The sequence below is a fragment of the Bombus impatiens genome, unplaced genomic scaffold (genome assembly GCF_000188095.3).
Source record: "Bombus impatiens unplaced genomic scaffold, BIMP_2.2 scf_0724, whole genome shotgun sequence".
Classification (NCBI taxonomy): Eukaryota; Metazoa; Arthropoda; class Insecta; order Hymenoptera; family Apidae; genus Bombus; species Bombus impatiens.
In genome coordinates, this window is record NT_177143.1 from 344,076 (window position 1) to 363,309 (window position 19,234).

Sequence of the window (19,234 nt, forward strand, 5' to 3'; positions counted from 1 at the left end):
TTTCCGCTCTAAGTTTTAGGAATATCGCTAGCAATCGTTAAATGCATATGTAATTTGGATCTATCGTAGAAGATATGAAATTTGACTAATTTACATTATTTCTGTTTCCACTGTTTATTTCGCCTATTGATACGTTCAAATATGAAGTGTCGGACAGCTTGCGAGGTTGAAGCATTCACCGAGAAGAGCAAAAGTCGTCTAATTAAAAATTTGATGTCGGCTTAAGGAGGATTCGGCTTAAGATTCCGTTAACCTGGAAAGTTCATTCGCCGAAAATGCTTCTGAAAGGAAGAAAACGCTCTTTATACTCGTAGCATTAATTTTCGACGAATAAGAAACCTGGCAGAACGTTAAAATCGTAGTAAAGTCGCAGTGTACAATCGACGTAGCTGGGATCTAAGCGTATTACGATTGGCGACGCTATTTTGATATAAATTTCAGAAAAACGATGGAGTTGGAATTACGAAGATGATGGATGCGATTTGCAAATAGATTTCTCAGATAAATCACGTGGTAGAATTTGTGGAGAGTGAAATTTTGAGTTGAAAGTCAATGAGGTGTTTGAGAACGAGGATCTGCAAGATGGACCTCTGGCAAGAGAAGATGGGATGCGATTTAGGAGGATCGTTGGTAAATGTTTGATATATGGGATGGTTATACATCTCATGGAATTTTGCGAAAAAATATGGAATTTCCAAAGAAGAATTCCTTTATACTTATATAAATACTCTTTTCTCGATCAAAATTATTTTGTTTCGAATAAAATGAATGTTCTCCCTGAATAAAAATGATACAAGTAAATAAGATATTTAAAAGAGAGACGTTCCATTCCAACAAACTTTTTTCTTACTTTCAGCAATGTTGTAAGAAATTTCATAATATATTATAAAAATCATCGAGTCTTTGAATTTACTTCGACGTACGAATTGCTCTGCTACTCGAACCTCATTTACGAGTTACTCCAAATAAACTCTTCGTAGTTACAGTTTCGTAAAACTGGAACGAGAATAGTCGAGCGAAGTTATTCATTCTGATTCGCGAAATAATGGATTTCCGCAATGCCATTCGCGCACGACGATAAATACGCACGACAATGAGTCCTGTGCAAGTCGTCGGTCGCGGTGGATTCGGACTCACCATTGGCTCGTGTTTGACCTCACGAAAATCAATATCTGTCGGCAAACTTAAGTGCGTTCGAGGGGGCTGTACCTTTTGATATTTTGTATCCAAAGCGAATAAACCAACTCCTCGAACGTTCATATACGTTCCTCGATTACTAATGCACGCTTTTCATCGAAGAGTCATCGATCGATTTATCAGTCCACTTCATCTTCGTTCTGTCGAAGAATTTTTGAAGGAGAAGGCCGAGAAGAGTCACGGACAATATGGAAAAAATATCGGTAGAACTTTATCAGCAACGTACGAGCGTGTATTAAATAAGAAAATTTCGTACTTTCACGTTTCTTCGGAATATTACGATGTTCGATTTTTTAACTTTATTAAGTATCGGAGTCTTCTATTCTGCCTTCGAATATTTATTAAATATCGAGAGAGATCAAGGAATTTGTTGCTTTTGCATTTATTAGCAACGTTAAAATATTCAAATTTTCTACCTTATTGCGTATTGGTATTCCAAAACGTAAAATTTGTTATTACAGAAGGGAAGATTATATTGGAAGAATATAGGAAGAATTTTACAAAGAGCGTACAGACGATAAATTACTTAAAAATTCTTCGTATTTTCACGTTTCTTCCAAGTATTACACCGTTCAAGTTTTTTAATTTGATAATCCCTTTACCGATCAAGATTGCAAAAACGTACAAAGATTGAGATAAAAACGCAATCGTTAATTACGTTCGGCTACGCGGATAAATTAGGATCTTGACGAGAGGAGATCTGAAAGCATCTTTATGCTCGTAAATGCGATAAAAACGGAACGTGGACGTAAGATCGAGTTGCCCGGTTAAAATAAGAGAACCGATGAAAGGATGTTGTGGCCGGCGAAGGAAATCAAGTAAAAAACGATAGTGCTATCGGTAAACCGAAACTCCACTAAGGTGAGACCACTCGCATAAATAAAAATTATCAAATCGACTATCGAATGACGATATGTAACGTCCATTGATATATTAACAATTTTGTTTAAAAGTGCACGATCGATGTTCACGCAATTTCGTACTTTTACAAACATGATTAAACAAATGGAATTTAATAGAAATTTCTTTGATCCGTAAAATATCCTGATAAATATTCCACTTTAAACGCTTCATATATTTCTGCATATTACATTTTGTAATATGACATTTTTTTTTAAATATACAAACATCCGCGCTCCATCGACGATATATAAAATTCGCATGGTAGCGGACGTGTCAACGAAAGAGAACGCTATTTATCGTGGCAGACGTGTAATCTTCCGGTTTCCTTTTCTGAAGGATCGTTCGAGGTACGAGGAATGGTTGGTTGGCCGCTGATTGAACGCGTCAGTTCACGTTAAAAGTAGAGAATGGCCTTAGAAGAATTAACCGGCGACAGTCTCTGATAGAATCCTTCTTTATCGCGGATCTAAATTCGGCCTCTTGTCGTGACTCACAATTCCCTGGATTGAAATATGTGGGTCCACGTGGTACCTGATCAAAGGTTGCACGCGCTGCTTACTTCTCACAGAGCCACCTTCAGCCGTAGGTAGAACACACGTATCGTTCTTTAACGAGCATGCGGGTTCAACGTTGGAAATTCCGCTCGATTTAACCGTAATTGTTTAATTAAAGATCCTCCTCGCCGGAGACGCTTGCAACGGTTAATTGCTGACGCGAACCGCGCGCCGCTACTTCCACCGCGTTTGAGCCAGAAAAATTCATCAGATACCAGTTCTCGTTTGAACCTAACAGATCTGACGATACGAACTATCGCTGGTTTGTTGAAACGAGAAACTTGAAACGAGATTTTTGTTGCGGATCTAGAAAGTTTTCGAATTTTTATTTACATTGTAGATCACGAGGTGTTTCATGCGTTTCAAGCTATATTCTTCGATTTTTCTAAGGAAAACACTTCTTTTGATTTGACCCTATGTTGGTGGAAATCATTTGGAATTAAATATGTATTTTGTTACTGATCAATTCGCGTAAATATGTTGTTCGTGCTGTTTGTTAGTGACTGCGTTGATTCGCAATTTTTGACGGTGGATGATGTCACTGGCGAGAACACCGAACAGGGATAATAACTTTATTCCAGCAGAAGCTCGAAACGCGTGTAAATTACAGCGAAACGCGTAGCAGAGGAGGATCGTAACGATGTTCTCAATTAATGAAACTTGCTATGGCACACGAACACACGGTACCTACGTAGTGTGAAAATACTGAGAATCTGTCGCTAGTAGATTCGAATGATTTTTCCAAAGCGTAAGGGTACAAACTTATTCTACTCCCGGTATAGTTCACAATTTTTTCAAAGAATCTTTATAAATATACAAAGGTACGTTCGAATCGACTTTTTTCCAAAATACAGGAAGATTTTCTTCCCGATACGGTTTATACTTTTTCATTACAAACTATAGATATAGAACGATATATCTGGGGAAGTTTTAATGACTTTTTCTAGAATCTATGGATAAAAGCTTGTCCTGCCATTCGTATTATATCTTCTACTTTTGTCACCGATAGTTCTAGCGTTAAAAGTGAACGAACACGGTCATTATACGGTTTTATCGAAGGAAATTCGTACCCTGCCGTGCGAAATCGTCTCGAACGAGCGATCCGGATCCGCTCGGACTGGCAATCGGTCGTACGGGGGTGAAAATCGTGGCACGTGACCCGCGGGTACTCGCTCACAGGGGGAAGCTGGCCCTGCACCACCGGCCCTCTTCTTTTCGAGTTACCTTTACTGCGTTTACTATTCTCCATTGTACATGACTACCATACGGGACCGTGCAAAGGAGGCTGCGAGAGAAATCGCGTGAGTCATCCGTGCCGAGCGGTTTCCATTGGCGTAGAACAATCCCGCAATACTTTCGTTGAAGTATCAACGAGATGGTCCTACATACAGTGAGATACACTGGCTCGCGAAAGTATTTTTCGCGCACTTGTCGTACGAAGCTTTTACGCGCACATCGTACGTGTGAAACGAAACGTTTTGAAATTTTCATTAGCGCCGTAACGAGACACGGTTATTGCGATTACATTGATAAAATTTCGGACCAATCTAATAACGCATGTAGAAGTTACAAAATATTAATTACAAGCATATAAAGAATTAGTATGCGGTATAAATAGAGATGATTTCTTCAAATATCGCGAGTCATTCGTACACACAATGAATAATTAACTGTTTGGTGATGTGTATGAAGTGCACGCTTGCAATAAATATCTTTATCTCGTTTGCAATAAATAACTTCTATACATGCCTTCAGATTCATTTCCAATTCTATCGGTATAATCACCATAGACGATCATGATGAGTCTCATAATGGTGTTAATTTGTAGGACACACGATATACGGTTGCTTATAAATTTATCATTACATTGTTCATAATTTAATTATCAATTAAAATAAAAAGCTTACACCGAAAATACTTTGAAACGGTGGTATTTCTCGCTTCCAATACATCGATTCGATATTCCAGCAATTCCCAAATCTGTCCAAAAATAAAAGGTGTAAGAAGAACCTTATCGATAAAGTTCAGAGACAAACTATCCTCCTATCAAACTCTCAAAACGATATCGTTACTTTCGTACGCTTTCTCACATCCCATCCAAAACATGCACAGAGGAGATTCCTTGCTCCAGCGACGCTATCTGCGAAAGTAGTCTGCGACAAAAAAAAAAAAAGAAAGAAAAAAAGAAATGAAAAACGAAAAAGAAAGAAGTCTTTTATGAGATCCATTTTCTAGAAGGTCGATGGAATGTCGTGTCGCCGTTGGTACGCCGCTTCACGACGGTAAGAATTGTATTTCATTTTAAATGGCCGTTTCATCGCGCAGCTTCCTCGATATTACGACTCGCGGAGAATACCCGACGTTCTAGTAACGATTTCCTTTGTTCCATCGCGAGATAAAACGACCCTTGGTCACCGTTCACCATTCTTCGTGCGATCGTAACGCGATCGTTAAGGAACCAGCTTCGTTCACTTGGTTTACACGTTAAATCAAATTATGTAATTCGTCGCTACTGGTACCGATCATAGCAGATATGCGGGCGCTCTATACGAATTTTAGTAGTCCCATCATCGAGCGTGACTTTTAAATACAGTGGGGAAATTCTTTTTATACACGTATCCTTTTACGTATAGAAATTTCCTTGCGTAACGATCATTGTGGGAAAGCATAGGTGAAAACGATCTTTTCTCCTCCTTTCAATGGAATAATCGTTGCGTGTGATTTTTCTAGACAATGGTAGGATCTCTTCTTTTACACGCGTCCTTCTATTCCAATATACAAATTTTCTTTATACAACGATTATTGCGTAGACGAAGGATTTTTCTTCTTAATGAAATAATCGCAAAAGATGAAACTTTTGTTCATTTGTTACTAAAGCATATAAAAATTGCGCTATTTTCATCTGAAAAAAGGAAATACATTACGTCTCGCGACTATAAAATCTATCAAATAATTGTCAATCTGAGTAAAATGGTAAAAACACTAATTTTTTTCTTATTTCGTAACTACAGAACCAACCTGACAGAATATTTTACAGAATATTTTGTTTCATACATTGTTTTCTGACCATGTCCTGCCTATAAGAAACTACAATTTTAGGATGGTACTATATTCGCGGGACGCGGCGTATAATATGTACACATATCCATGTGGAAGGGAAAAGTTTGATGAAAATCCTCGGTTACCTACGTCACTGTACCCCGAGACTCGATGCATCAGTCCAGCTTGCATCTGTATGTATTTAAGCTGGGGGGAGCCCCTATGTGACATCATCCCCCTCCATACGTGCGGCCGATTCGTTTCGCTGGCTGACTTCTGTCGCCTAACTCGAAAACACCCCTGGACCCTGCCACCTCCCTTTACCTTTAATCTTTATCAATCCATCCAGCCGAGCCAGAATCGAACCAAGGAACGGACGGCGCCGCGCATTATTCACGCCCGATAGCTCCTCAACCCTCCGCTCGTCCGTCGAGCCTTACCTTCCACCACCGACGCCACCCCTTTTTCTCACCCCCTCTCTCAACCTAAATACTTTTCGCAGAGTTCACCAACGACTCACTTTAACGACTCGATTCGCGATACTTGTCACGATCGGCTCCGCTAGGCGATTTTGTTTTTGAAGATTTCTTATTCGACAGAATCTGCAATAGGATTGACAGGGTTGATTAAAGGGAAGGACTTAGTGGAACTGAGAGTTGGGAAATCTCTTTTGCGCAGGGTAATTGTATCGCGTGTATCGATTGTACCGGTAATTATGAAAGTGATGTAACTGCACGATGTAACAATTTTTGTAAAGTAGTGGAAAATTGAATCTTTAGATAGATCTGGTAGTTGTGTCGTTAAACAGAATTTGGCTGAAGCGTAAAATGCGAAACTTGAAATATCTCGGAACGAAAAATATAAGTGTGATTTAATTGTCTTGCCACTTTCATAATCGTCGGCACAATTATCGATCATTAGATCTCGGAATTTAAAAGCGCGAGGATATGCATAATATGAAAAAATATATGAGTATAAAATATAGCGCGTTACTCGAAAGTAATAGTATAAATATTCGCAATTTATTAATTGTTAAAAGTATGTAAAAAGGTGGAAACAAATAAACTGTTTATTTGATATAGTTGTGTATCTTTCATAATACACATGTCACACAGTATAGTATAATAATAGAGAATTTGTAAAAAATTTGTGAATTATTCTTTAGCACAATAACAATATTTCTATAGTTTTCTCAATTATTTGTTATTGTACCCTTAAGAATTGTTTAATATAGCAATGCCACATTTTTCAAAAGTTTGCCAATTACTTTATAGTAGCAGTATTTCTTCATAGTTTTATTAATTATTTACCGTTGATATCTTAAGCATTTGGTATTTAAAAAAACAATTCGTAACTAATTTTTGTAGATATCCAAGTACGTTCTATCGTAAAAATTATATTAATATAATTATATAGAAAGAAAATAGTTAAATCAACAATATTGCTACCTTTAAATATTTTGCAATTCTCCTTTAAAAAATATATAATGTTCAATGAATGCATATCATAAAATATACCATATGTTTTATTAAATATACTCCATTTTTCGAATCGAGTGACATATTTGTTTGATTTTTATACATTACCATAATGAAATACCTGTTCGTTTAGAGGAAATACTATCCCAGTTTACAACCGAAATAGGCGTACAGGTAGGTGGAGTCTTGTGTACAGGGGCAACCAATAATCGCCACACCTCTCAGTCATCGTTTTCTTCTGTTACTTTTACCTGAAATAGAAACAGGTAGGTTACGAAAGGCAAAATAAAGATCTACAAGATATACATACACAGATCTAATAATACCATTACATATATCGTACACTAAACCTCAATGCCTTCTAACTTATTTGAAACTTATAATGTATCGAATAAAAAAACCGTGTTGACGATTGAAAACTAATTTATTATTCTGTTGAATTATTTATCTTTATACTATGAAATATTTGTAATAAATAAAAATTATAATAAATTGTACATTCTGTTTAAACAGGTTATCTGTATACTATATATATATATAATTTAAACTTACATTAAATTTTTATTATCTCTATCAATGTTGATGCTGTTTATAAATAAACGAAGCGTATAACACAATTTCTCTACATAATTCAAAATTCTTATTGTTCGAAGTAATAAGTAAAAAAAGAAGAAATAAGTGGACAGATAGTGGAAATAGGTAAGTTTCGTTAAATACAGCTTATTTGCACAAAGATGTAAATATTAACTTCAACAATTTACTAAATAATCTATATGTATTATAGGAATGTACAATAAATATAACTTAGATATATAACATTAGTGCTATTTCAATAATTAAACTTCATTGATGCTTACTTTTACTATCTGCCCACTTAATTTTATCCCTGATTACATATTATCATACTTGTTATTATAATATCATAGAATACTCTGTTATCTTCTTTATTCTTCTCGTCGTTCCCGCCAGAGACCTTCGTAAATTTCTATTTAAACTTATAAAAAATCCAATTTCCGGTTATTGCTTTGTTTTACGCAATCGTTCCGCGATTACGCGTTCCAGAAGACATCCACATCGCGTCTCATTTATGCTACCTTTTTCCTTTAACCAATGGAAGCCGAATCGGAGTTCGACCAATCAGAATCACGATCAGCGGTAAACATTTCTAGAACTTACTTGGAAACTACCAGTAGGAAAACTTTTGCAAATTTTATCATGGATCTCGTTCAATTTTGCATATTCACGAATTTTATTTCTCTTTAAAAAAGCAACGGTATCTACAAAATTTATAAAAATCGTACATTCGAAAGATTTCGAAGACACTTTCAGTCGAGCCAAAATTAGCTCGCTGAAAATTGGAAAATAGTTAATAAATATGATTGTTCGAATGGACCTATCAGCGTTTCGCAAGCAAGACCCGTGATTCCTTGCGCGTTGGAGTTCAGATCAAGGATTTCTGATCGGTCGTCGTAGTTTGAGGAGGTGAAAAAAAGTGTGGAGGTGCTTTTATTCGATATTCTTTATGAAATCTTACATTTAACGGTTGGCTCCTGAATTTCTTTCGCAGCCGTAAGTAACGAGAACTTTATTATCCCACAAAAATTATTCGTGAGAGTGTGATACTGATTGCGACGTATCAGGAACGCAAGGAATCGAGGCGATTCCAGGCGAACGTCAGTCTTTCTGTTCCTTGTCGATGCCAAAATGTCTAATCTAGCGTGATCTGTTGTAGAGGGTACAATACCTCGTAACTAAATACGTACATATTTAATACATCGTTCGAACCTACGATTTTTTATCGCGTATTCCTTTGGAAGTAATATTTTTCGAGGCTACACCCCACCCCCGAACATTGAATTAATACCTAACCCTCAATAGTCCATTGTCAAGCAGCTTCAAGGTATTCCCAGAGTCCACTGATAATTTCACTACTTCCTACATAGCGAATAATTTTTACATGTTTTTTTCAGCTATGTTACATCTCGTTATTAAACAAGTATATTTTGGTCGGATTGGTCTGATTATTGTATCAGTATCATAATTGTTATTTTTATATAGCATATTTAATCTATCATAGTACATCTATCATACTGTGTACATATCTTATAGCACTATATACCGTAGTAACAATTGTTTTCTGTATCTAATATTACTGATATTGACAAGTAGGTCGAATATGTTTGCAACTGTAAATTATTATTTTTGTTCCTAGAAGGGTAATTATATATGCGCGCGCGCGCACACACACACACACACACACGTTAATTGCTTAATTTGGAAATTTGGTAAGGGAATTATTTTCAAACATATACGCTATTTTTGGAGTATATAGCAATTGATAAAAAGATTTAATAAAAAATTTCTATAATTTAATGTGTTAATTATACTTAATGGTTAGTCTTAATTTTATATATGTAAAATAATTATTTTTATTAATACATTTTATATTTCTTTCATATCTTTGATTATATAGGGAAACTGAAAGTGTTACATAATAAACATGAAACTTACACTAGATATATTAACTTTAATTGAGTTATAGTTTCAATATTGTGCTTATTGTGCTTAATGTATTATGATTGAACTATAATATTAAGACAGTTTGCAAATATCTTTTTAGATGTCAGCCGCAACTACACATAAATATCGTTACAAAAATGTGGGCTTGGACTCCCAAGAACTAAGACGACGTAGAGAAGAGGAAGGCGTTCAATTAAGAAAACAGAAAAGAGAACAACAGTTATCGAAGAGGCGCAATGTTCCTAACATAGTTACTGTTGATGATGATAATGTTACAGCAAATGAATCTGCTTTTGCAGCACCACAATCAGTAAGTTCAAATTATGAATATAAAAATAACAAATTCTAAATACTCAAACATATTTTGTTTCTTTTACAGAAAACCGCCATTATGGTACTTGAAATGGTGCAAGAATTGTATAGTCCTAATCCGGAAGATCAATTGGTTGCTACACAAAAATTTAGAAAAATGTTGTCTAGGGAACCAAATCCACCGATAGATGAAGTTGTAAAAACTGGAATTGTACCTAAATTTGTTGAATTCTTGCAGAACAATGCAAACTGTACGCTACAGGTTAGTAGCTTGAAGGTCATTCTTGAAGCAATAAATATTTCGTATGACATTAGTTTGAAGTTACTTGACCTTCGAATTCTGTAGGAAGCAATAAATATTTGATATCTCTTTAGTTTGAAGCTGCTTGGGCTCTAACAAATATAGCAAGTGGAACGTCTCAACAAACACGTGTAGTAGTGGATGCGGGAGCTGTACCTATCTTCATATCATTACTTGGTTCGGAATATGAAGATGTACAAGAACAAGCAGTTTGGGCATTGGGTAATATTGCAGGAGATAGTGCTGAGTGTAGAGATCACGTATTAGACAATGGAATCCTCACACCTCTTCTGCAGTAGGTTTCAAGCTTCAAGTTTCTTTGCTTTCGTTTATATATAAAATTATACATGAAATTAATTCGTTTTTCTTATTTCTCCATATTAGATTACTTTCTAAAGCAACGCGTTTATCGATGACACGTAATGCGGTGTGGGCATTATCGAATCTTTGTCGAGGCAAGAGTCCACCACCAGAATTCACGAAAGTCGCACCGTGTTTACCAGTTTTAGCTCATTTTCTTAATCATACCGATGGTGATGTTCTAGCGGATGCTTGTTGGGCTCTTTCCTATTTAAGCGATGGACCGAATGAAAAAATTCAAGCAGTTATCGATGCAGGTGTTTGCAGACGTTTGGTAGAGTTACTCATGTAAGTATATGATTTGTATTTGATAATGTATCATTTTTTATTGAAATGTTAATAATGTAAGATATTGGTTTCAGGCATCAGCAGGAAAATGTAATCAGCGCGGCGCTTCGAGCAGTGGGTAATATAGTTACAGGGGACGACGTACAAACACAAATCGTTCTTAATTGTTCTGCGTTGCAATGTTTGTATCATCTATTGAATTTGTCACTAGAAAGTATTCGCAAAGAAGCTTGTTGGACTATCTCTAATATTACAGCAGGAAATCCTCAGCAAATTCAAGTTTGTATACACATTCTTAAGAATGTAACTTTTAACGGTAAAATTTTTTCTTATTAAAAAAACAGGCTGATTTCATTTGAACAGGCTGTCATCGATGCCGGTATATTTCCCGTCCTAATTGATATTTTAACGAAAGCTGAATTTAAGATTCGAAAAGAAGCAGCATGGGCAATCACCAACGCTACAAGCGGTGGTGCACCTGAACAAATACGTTATATCGTTGTTGAAGGATGTATTCCGCCGTTGTGCAATTTGTTAACGGTAATGGATCCTAAGATCGTTCAAGTTGCATTAAGTGGATTGGAAAATATCTTACGTGTAGGAGAACAAGATGCTGCCACGAATAATGGTATCAATCATTATGCGGTACAAGTTGAGGAATGTTTCGGTAAGCATGAAATTAAAAGACAACTAGCTTGATTGCAATTTCATAGAATGATTCTACTATAAATGATTACGATGTTTCAGGCCTAAATAAAATAGAATTTTTGCAATCTCATCAAAATATAGACATCTATCAGAAGGCCTTCGACATAATTGAACGATATTTTGGATCTGAAGAAGAAGATACTCGAGTCGTACCGACTATTGACGCGCAAGGACAACAGTTCCAATTTAGAGCGCCCGATTCATCTCAGCTACCAGTCGAGGGTTTTGAATTTTAATCGACTAGTTTTAACGAGAGCTCCGATTGTACCAGCCGATTCAACCTTGTTTCGTTCGTTGTGTTTACAACTATTTTTCCTGAAAAGGACATTTCCAAAATGGAAGAAAAAAGTTCAGTCAGATACAAAACAGTGGTATAACTACTACGTATATTTTGAATTCGTTTGTATCGGTCAGAATATCAGTAAAAACAAATCTCGAAGTGATCAGTTTTTTGCTCGACGATAAAGATGAGTAAAATGTTTATACACAGTTATTTTAAGTGGTTTTCTCTTATTATTTTAGCTACACCATATGCATCGTTCTAAGTTTACTACAAAAATGCGATTGTGTTTATTACGAACCTATGTCGAATTGTGACAATTCTTTTAGCTGTTAAGCTTTGAAGCAATTCGGATAGATTCGTATGTTCGACCTCATAACATAAACCATATTTAGTATGAAACGTTTAGTTTATTGGAATTAACAAAGTAAACATCTTAGTGCTTAAGTAGAAACAAATAATTACGGAAACAATGATCAGGACAATTTACTACTGAAGTAACATATTTCAAACGACGTACGACTGACTCAGAATTACGAAAAACTTGCACAACTAGCAAGACATTAATGACTGAAGTACGCGACTACGTAGCCAACACGGACAACTTTATGCAACGCGTTACTCACATCCTTACTATATTAGGTAGGAAACATGACCAATTAAACTTTTTTACTGTAAATACGTATCTTGTAATTTTAAGGCCATTTTATACAGAATGTCCTTAAGAAAAAAAGTAACATTTATGTCAGATTAATGTGATTCTATTCTTTGAAAATACATTATATATAAATGCATATCTAATATTTTACTTAATCTTGACATAGACATATTACCAAAATACTTTGATTACTATAAATTATAGAATAATTTTAGTATATTTCTTGTAAATTTAGAAGCTTCGAAATTGTAAATGTACATAATTATGTTTAAACTTCTTATTATACTATTTAAGTTTTCCATATTTAAGAATTTAATTCTTTAATATTGAAATTATAGTGATAAATATTTTAAAAATATATTCATATTTTCTTATAACGAGAATAAATTTTCGTACATATCGTAAAAAAATCGTCCGTAGTCGCGATCTTGTTAAATTTTGGACATTCTGTACAAAAGGTCTGCGACTGTATAAAATGTATTTATTATTTAGGTTTGACGGTACCATGCTATATTATGCAAGATATATAAATATATATAAATATATATATATTAACTACTTTTAGTTACGGACTTATTACGACAGAGGAGGACTGTATTATAAGCAACTCGTAAATGATCATTTTGCTAACACGATGTTTTAGCAAGGTGCATTACGAGCATTTGTTGCCAATTTATAAAATGCATATTAAATAGGATATAAGCATATTGAGAAAAGAATTTTGCCATCTTACGTTACGCACGCTATTCTTAAATGAACAGTGATAAAAATATTTTAAAATATTACTATTGAAGAAATTATATGCAAATGCTTGTTTCTACAGGTCATTCGATTTCTTTGATCTTCCTCGAATATATATATATATATATAAACGTATCACTTATGTAAGCTATTAAATTTTGATACGAAGTAATTATTATAATTTTATAACTTATTTCAGCAATACATTCAATAAGGAAAAGTTCGTAGGGAAAAAATTTTTTGCATGAGTTTGCAAAGATATATTACGTGTTTTTCCTATATAACTAAAAATAAAAAGAAAGATTGTTTTTCTACTGATGCGATTCCATTTGTGGTACAACATAGAAGAAACGCATTGTAAATTGGCAATTAAAGACGTTAACAATACGTGGACGAGGACCGACATGTTACACTATTAAGATACAATCACATGTATGAAGTAAATCTATTCATTGTACTTTACTTTAAAGCTGTATAAACATGTCATTCAAGAGCATAACTGAAATCATGCCAGAGGCATCGATTTTGTTGTTATATTTTTTGAAAATTTGTAGAAACCGCCAAATCCATTGGAAATCTTTATCTGAGAATGTTGATTTTCTGTACTGTCATTTGACGTAATAAAATAAAGTTGAATATTAATATACAAAACTTTTATTCACTCGCTTCAATACTATCCATAATACACTCTACAGTAGCAAAATTATATATTACATCTTGTTAATATTCTTATACTTTTTATTATCACAATGTTATATTAATTAATTATATCCCCTATGTTTATTAAAAGATTATAACTTGTTGTTTATAGAAAAAGAACAATCTGCATAATTGAAATTTGTATTTGTTTCTGGTAAAATGGGTACAATAATTCCATCTGTAAGTCTAGTTACTAGTGGATCTAGAATGTCTTTGTGCATATAATTTGATAATCTTTTAAATATTTGATTTTCAATAAATTCTAATTCTCTTTGAGACGATTTGTACCCATCAACAGTCACAGTTATTATATATATAACATTCTCAACTAAAGGCTTTTCTCTGTCACAAAAATTGTGAAAAGCTTTTAGTGCTTCAGTGTTTATGCTTAATAAATCTTGTATTATCTGAAAAAATATATTCTGATAGAAGTGCTTTTAAATGCAAATTTCACTTAAGAAACAAGAGTAAAGGACCATGTAGATACTCACTATTACTTTTTTTTGTGTAATTCGTTTCCTTAAATTATAAATGACTTGTCCAACATCATTTGGAAAGTCTTTTGGTGTCAGTCTTAAATAATCATTATTACCTAAAATTTTGGCACTCAATTGTCCAAGTAATTGAGCTAAACAATTCAAGGTTTTAGTTTCATTTCCAAACAGAATAATAATTGAAGGTTTTGTAGGGGATAAGATTACATCGTATATTCCAGCTGATATATCATTCCAAATATTAGATCTTTGATTATGAAATCGTGTCTGAATTAGCTGTATTGATTTATGCAGTAAGTTATTTATATCAGTAAAATCTGTTTGTTTTGCTTCAGTAGCTCCCTTCAGATTTTCATGAGTTTTTGTTGAAGTATAAATAAAAAATAGAGTTAAACATAAAATAGTAACACAGAAAAAAAATATGGTATATGTTGGAAAAGACCCATCTGCAGGTTGTTTTTGTGGTTTACATGAGAAAGAACTATTAATGTTAGAAGATTGATTTCCATGAGGGTTATGAGAGCTTCGTTTATGCATCTGCGATCCTATAGGAGAATTACATGGAGTATGAAAAGATTCTTGTAGTATGCTATCTCGTGAAGTATTTACGTTAAGACACCGTTTGGAAATGTTGTAATTACTATTATCTTCATCACTATCATCATCTTTTTCATCGTCATCTTCATCATCGGTATATTGGATATCAGAAATATTACAAATTTCTGAGCCTTGTTGGTTAGTTCTATATATGTTTTTCATTGCCAATGAATTTTTAGAGTCTTTGAAGGAATCGATTTCTTCAATTACTTGTACATTAGTGTCTCTTATGGAACGACGTGCTTTAGGAACAGGTGGTTTAGAAATTTCTATTTGATCATTTGGCTGAAAAGAACATTAACAATATTTCAAATACACATATAACCTTTTGTCATACGCGCAAATGTTTATATTCGTTATTTAATCAATAATTATACAGATTATAATATTATAGATTTTTTCATATTTTATCGATCACAAAATATGTATATTATGAACGATAAAATTGAAGATCTTATATTTTCTTAAAAAATATTTGAGGTACCAAGTTTCACTTAATACCACTAATTTATAAATACACTTTATTTAAATATTATTTTTTAGAAGAGCCACTTGTTGAACTAATTTAGACTATACCATTGTGATTGTTTAAAGGTAAAAAATTTTATAATTCTAATTTTTTATAATGCAGTTTTATACCACATAACCTATAAGAAAACATTTATATCATACAAAATCATAGAGGAAGTATTTTGATTTTGTTATAAATATACTGAATACTACATTAAACAGTTTTATAGGTTATATTGGTAACCCTGTTACTAGATACATTTATGAGAAAAAAAATTACAGCACGTAATCTGTAATGGTGATGACTGTTATAGGAATAATTACTTAGATTTACAATGCATATATACTTCTAGAAAAAATTATTATAATACTATTTAAACAGACTAATTATTACATATTTCTCTGTTATTACATTATCCTTAATTTCCTTACCAAAGAAATTGACTGTAAATTTTATTATCACAAAATGACTTGGTAGAATTACCTATGATATTAATTTTGTAAAATTATTTAAAATAATGGTAAATAAAACGACAAATACGTATTGAAACTTTGTATGTTCAAGCTCTGATTCAAGCAGGAGAAGATTAATCGGTAACATTGTATTATACTATTATGTAAAATACATTTTTACCCCGTTACTGGCACAACATTTATTTACAACGATGAACACATACATATTCATTTAATGATTCATATTTTAATTATGTTCTATGTACCGGAATATATTGATTCATAATACATATATCAAAATTTATAACAGGTTTCTTGTATACCAAAAGACAAGAGTGCTACTTAAAAAGATTGAACATGTACGAATTTTCTATTAAGGTTTGATAAGTGTATCAATTACTTTATAAAATATATATATTTCTACCGATGAATTATTATACCGTACAAAAGTCATCAATCTTGAAAAATATTCGACATTGGTGCCACCACTGATATGCTGTGCCAACATATATGAATCGTTACGGGATGTGTCGCCGAGAAAAATCTATTCCTACTGATTTTATAAACGATCGCAAGCATTGTTCGTTCGCAGGCGTAACAAATACCTGGTTTTCAGGATTCGAGGAATATTTTAGGATAGTTTTATGGTGACGGCATGTGTGTCGATCCGTTAAAGAGAATATGTCATTGGGGTCCACTCACTGCTCTTGGTAGGTCTTTTGTCGAATGCCAAACAATTGAACATTTTTGCTATTCTGAAGTATTAAAAGTGGTAACATACTGTTTCAAATATAATCAGTTTTAGACATGTTACCACTTATAAGAAGAAATTTATTGTAGAAATGTTGTGGGAATAAACTTGACAGATGATTGCTTCCATTTTGTTTTACGTACATCGTAATAAAGTACCGCGAAATTTGAATGCACTTTTGAGATTTTAATTACTTTTCATAATAATTTTTGTAATATACCGCTGTATATACTGTAATATACTACTGAATATATAAATATATTGTTTGAATTAGTTTATGATTTACATTTATTTATATTAATATCGTATTCTTTGACATATTTTTGTGTTTTAGGAATTATAAAAATAATTACTTTGATGACAATACATTGTAGTAGACAGTGGTGGCCACCGCAAGAAAGTTTCTTTGGAGCAGTTAATTTTATTCTTTTCTTTTGTCTTAGTGGCTCTACTCTCTTCCATTTTATTAGTGCTATTTACGAAGGACCTGGATTTCTTCCATTAAAATGGATGCCGGTACCATAATATATTTTTGGATACAGTACAATTTTTTCATACAGAATTTAAAGTGTTTCTTTTTTTAGGGGAAAGTAACAGATACCCAATATTTACAATATTGTTCTGTTTGCGAAGGGTACAAAGCACCAAGATCTCATCATTGCAGAAAGTGTAAGATTTTATATCATTAAATGAATCTGATAGTCTATGTAACATAATGAATTTATTTTTTATTTGTAGGTGGTCGTTGTGTTATGAAAATGGATCACCATTGCCCATGGATAAATAATTGTGTAGGACATTACAATCATTGTCATTTTACAGCATTTTTAGCAAGTGCGGTTGGTGGGTGTTGTGTTTCCACATTTACACTAGTTTCTTGGGTGATGACTGTATTATCATTGAAACCATTATCATTTCCACCACCTTCTATATTTATTCTGATATTAGTTATCTTCAGTATCGGCTTGTCAATCGGTGTTATTCTTGCTGTTGGAACATTGCTTTATTTTCAAGTAAGATTATTATATTCTACGGCTAAATTGATATTTACATAAGATCGTTACATATGTCGTTATAATATTAATTATCTGTATTTTTTACAGCTACTATCTATAATAAAAAATAGAACAGAAATAGAAGCTTGGATTTCAGAGAAGGCTCATTATCGAAGATTTGGAACTAGAGACAAATTTGTTTATCCATACTCAAAAGGATGGCGTTTTAATTTACGGCAAGTTCTTACATGGGATTGTACACCAGTAGGTGATGGAATTCATTGGCCTGTTGTCGAAGGTTGTGACCAGTATACTTTAACGGTAATGTCATATACATTATTTTCTAAGTAAATATATTTTTTTATTGTATAGCTCATAAAAATCTAACACGCGATTGTTTCTATAATATTTCAGCGGGAACAATTAGCTCAGAAAAAAGATAAACGAAAGAGAGCTAAGACTTATAGAGTTATAGAAGAAGCATATGGATCGCGTTTACCATTAACACACGGTTGGGGCGTACTTTGTCATCCACCTTGCACCGATGAACCCCGTATTAAGCTCAAAGTTGGAGATATCGTAATCGTAACGCGGTGGAGAAAGTATGTTCACATAAAAAACCATTATTACTTATGAAAATGTTTAATCGATAAATCTTGTAGATACTGGTTATTTGGAGAGAAGAAGCAAAACGAGGAGAACGAGAAGCAAGTACGAACTCGTGGTTGGTTCCCACGGCCTTGTGCCATTGAAGTGATTGAGAACGAAGCATATTCCTCCGCCTTAACAAAATCAGATTAAAACATTCCTTCTCCGTGTAGAGATTTTATAGAGCATTTATGAATGTACCATTGAACAAACGGAAATATTTTTATCTAGTGTCTTGTATGTAAGTGTTTACGATGGATGAGTGTCTTTAAAAATTGTAATGATTTAATATGGAAGAAATTTTTTTTTAGAACAACTAACATTTGAAGTACCAGTTACTATATTTATTACGTAAGCGAAGAGATTAAATTACGTTTAAAGTTAATTTGCACAAAGCAAGATTTTATTGTACTTTTTCATTTCCTTTTTTTCTTTTTATATGAATATATTTGCGATAATATGTATTTAAAATATATGCAGAATGTAAAATTTTATTACACTTTTGTATATGAACGTTTAGTAACGGGAACTGTGTTTAATATACAACTACGTGTAAATATTTTGCCACCGTTATTACCGTTGTAAATAACACTTTCGTTATTTGTGCAACAGTGACTTATCCATTTATCGAGTGGCATTTTTTAATTCATCTGGTACAAAAGATTTCAATAATATAGATTCGTAATTTGTCATTCGTAGTGATTAACTTATTCTTCGAATAATTATAAAATAATACATTTCATCGAAT

The 19,234-nt window shown here is 33.3% G+C and overlaps 3 protein-coding genes across 7 annotated transcripts; 2 read left to right on the forward strand and 1 right to left on the reverse strand.

Annotated features, from left to right (window-relative positions):
- Window positions 1–8,552: 8,552 nt before the first annotated feature.
- On the forward strand, window positions 8,553–12,734 carry LOC100748941 (importin subunit alpha-7). The gene is made up of 8 exons (XM_003492406.3): window positions 8,553–8,740; window positions 9,792–10,001; window positions 10,071–10,265; window positions 10,379–10,599; window positions 10,689–10,952; window positions 11,027–11,231; window positions 11,316–11,619; window positions 11,700–12,734. Exons 2-8 carry the CDS (start codon window positions 9,792–9,794, stop codon window positions 11,894–11,896), a joined length of 1,596 nt encoding a protein of 531 aa, XP_003492454.1. The 5' UTR covers window positions 8,553–8,740; the 3' UTR covers window positions 11,897–12,734.
- Window positions 12,735–13,592: 858 nt separating this feature from the next.
- Window positions 13,593–16,998, reverse strand: LOC100740271. 5 transcript variants are annotated; one of them, XM_012390108.3, is made up of 3 exons: window positions 16,493–16,998; window positions 14,530–15,414; window positions 13,593–14,445 (listed from the first exon to the last, which is right to left on the reverse strand). In XM_012390108.3, the coding sequence occupies exons 1-3, from the start codon at window positions 16,598–16,600 to the stop codon at window positions 14,131–14,133; spliced, it is 1,308 nt and encodes a 435-aa protein (XP_012245531.1). In that variant the 5' UTR covers window positions 16,601–16,998; the 3' UTR covers window positions 13,593–14,130. The 5 variants fall into 5 exon arrangements, with proteins under 5 accessions (XP_012245531.1, XP_012245534.1, XP_012245532.1 ...); XM_012390111.3 differs by lacking the exon at window positions 16,493–16,998 and adding an exon at window positions 16,124–16,325; XM_012390109.3 differs by lacking the exon at window positions 16,493–16,998 and adding an exon at window positions 15,706–15,868.
- LOC100749062 (palmitoyltransferase ZDHHC6) lies at window positions 16,548–19,097 on the forward strand. The gene is made up of 7 exons (XM_003492407.4): window positions 16,548–16,802; window positions 17,178–17,359; window positions 17,428–17,512; window positions 17,582–17,856; window positions 17,947–18,159; window positions 18,253–18,440; window positions 18,501–19,097. The coding sequence occupies exons 1-7, from the start codon at window positions 16,748–16,750 to the stop codon at window positions 18,637–18,639; spliced, it is 1,137 nt and encodes a 378-aa protein (XP_003492455.1). The 5' UTR covers window positions 16,548–16,747; the 3' UTR covers window positions 18,640–19,097.
- The last annotated feature ends 137 nt before the right edge of the window (window positions 19,098–19,234 follow it).

Bases quoted from the DNA above. Each gene is read 5' to 3' on its own strand.
- LOC100748941 (XM_003492406.3), top strand. From the start codon at position 9,792: ATGTCAGCCGCAACTACACATAAATATCGTTACAAAAATGTGGGCTTG. The intron at 10,600-10,688 runs GTAGGTTTCAAG...TCTCCATATTAG, and splicing joins ATCCTCACACCTCTTCTGCA to ATTACTTTCTAAAGCAACGC. The intron at 11,232-11,315 runs GTTTGTATACAC...TCATTTGAACAG, and splicing joins GAAATCCTCAGCAAATTCAA to GCTGTCATCGATGCCGGTAT.
- LOC100749062 (XM_003492407.4), top strand. From the start codon at position 16,748: ATGTGTGTCGATCCGTTAAAGAGAATATGTCATTGGGGTCCACTCACT. The intron at 16,803-17,177 runs GTAGGTCTTTTG...TTTGTGTTTTAG, and splicing joins GGGTCCACTCACTGCTCTTG to GAATTATAAAAATAATTACT. The intron at 17,513-17,581 runs GTAAGATTTTAT...TTTTATTTGTAG, and splicing joins ATCTCATCATTGCAGAAAGT to GTGGTCGTTGTGTTATGAAA.
- LOC100740271 (XM_012390108.3), bottom strand. From the start codon at position 16,600: ATGTTGGCACAGCATATCAGTGGTGGCACCAATGTCGAATATTTTTCA. The intron at 15,415-16,492 runs GTAATTGATACA...TGTTCTTTTCAG, and splicing joins AAATATATATATTTTATAAA to CCAAATGATCAAATAGAAAT. The intron at 14,446-14,529 runs GTGAGTATCTAC...ATATTTTTTCAG, and splicing joins TTACACAAAAAAAAGTAATA to ATAATACAAGATTTATTAAG.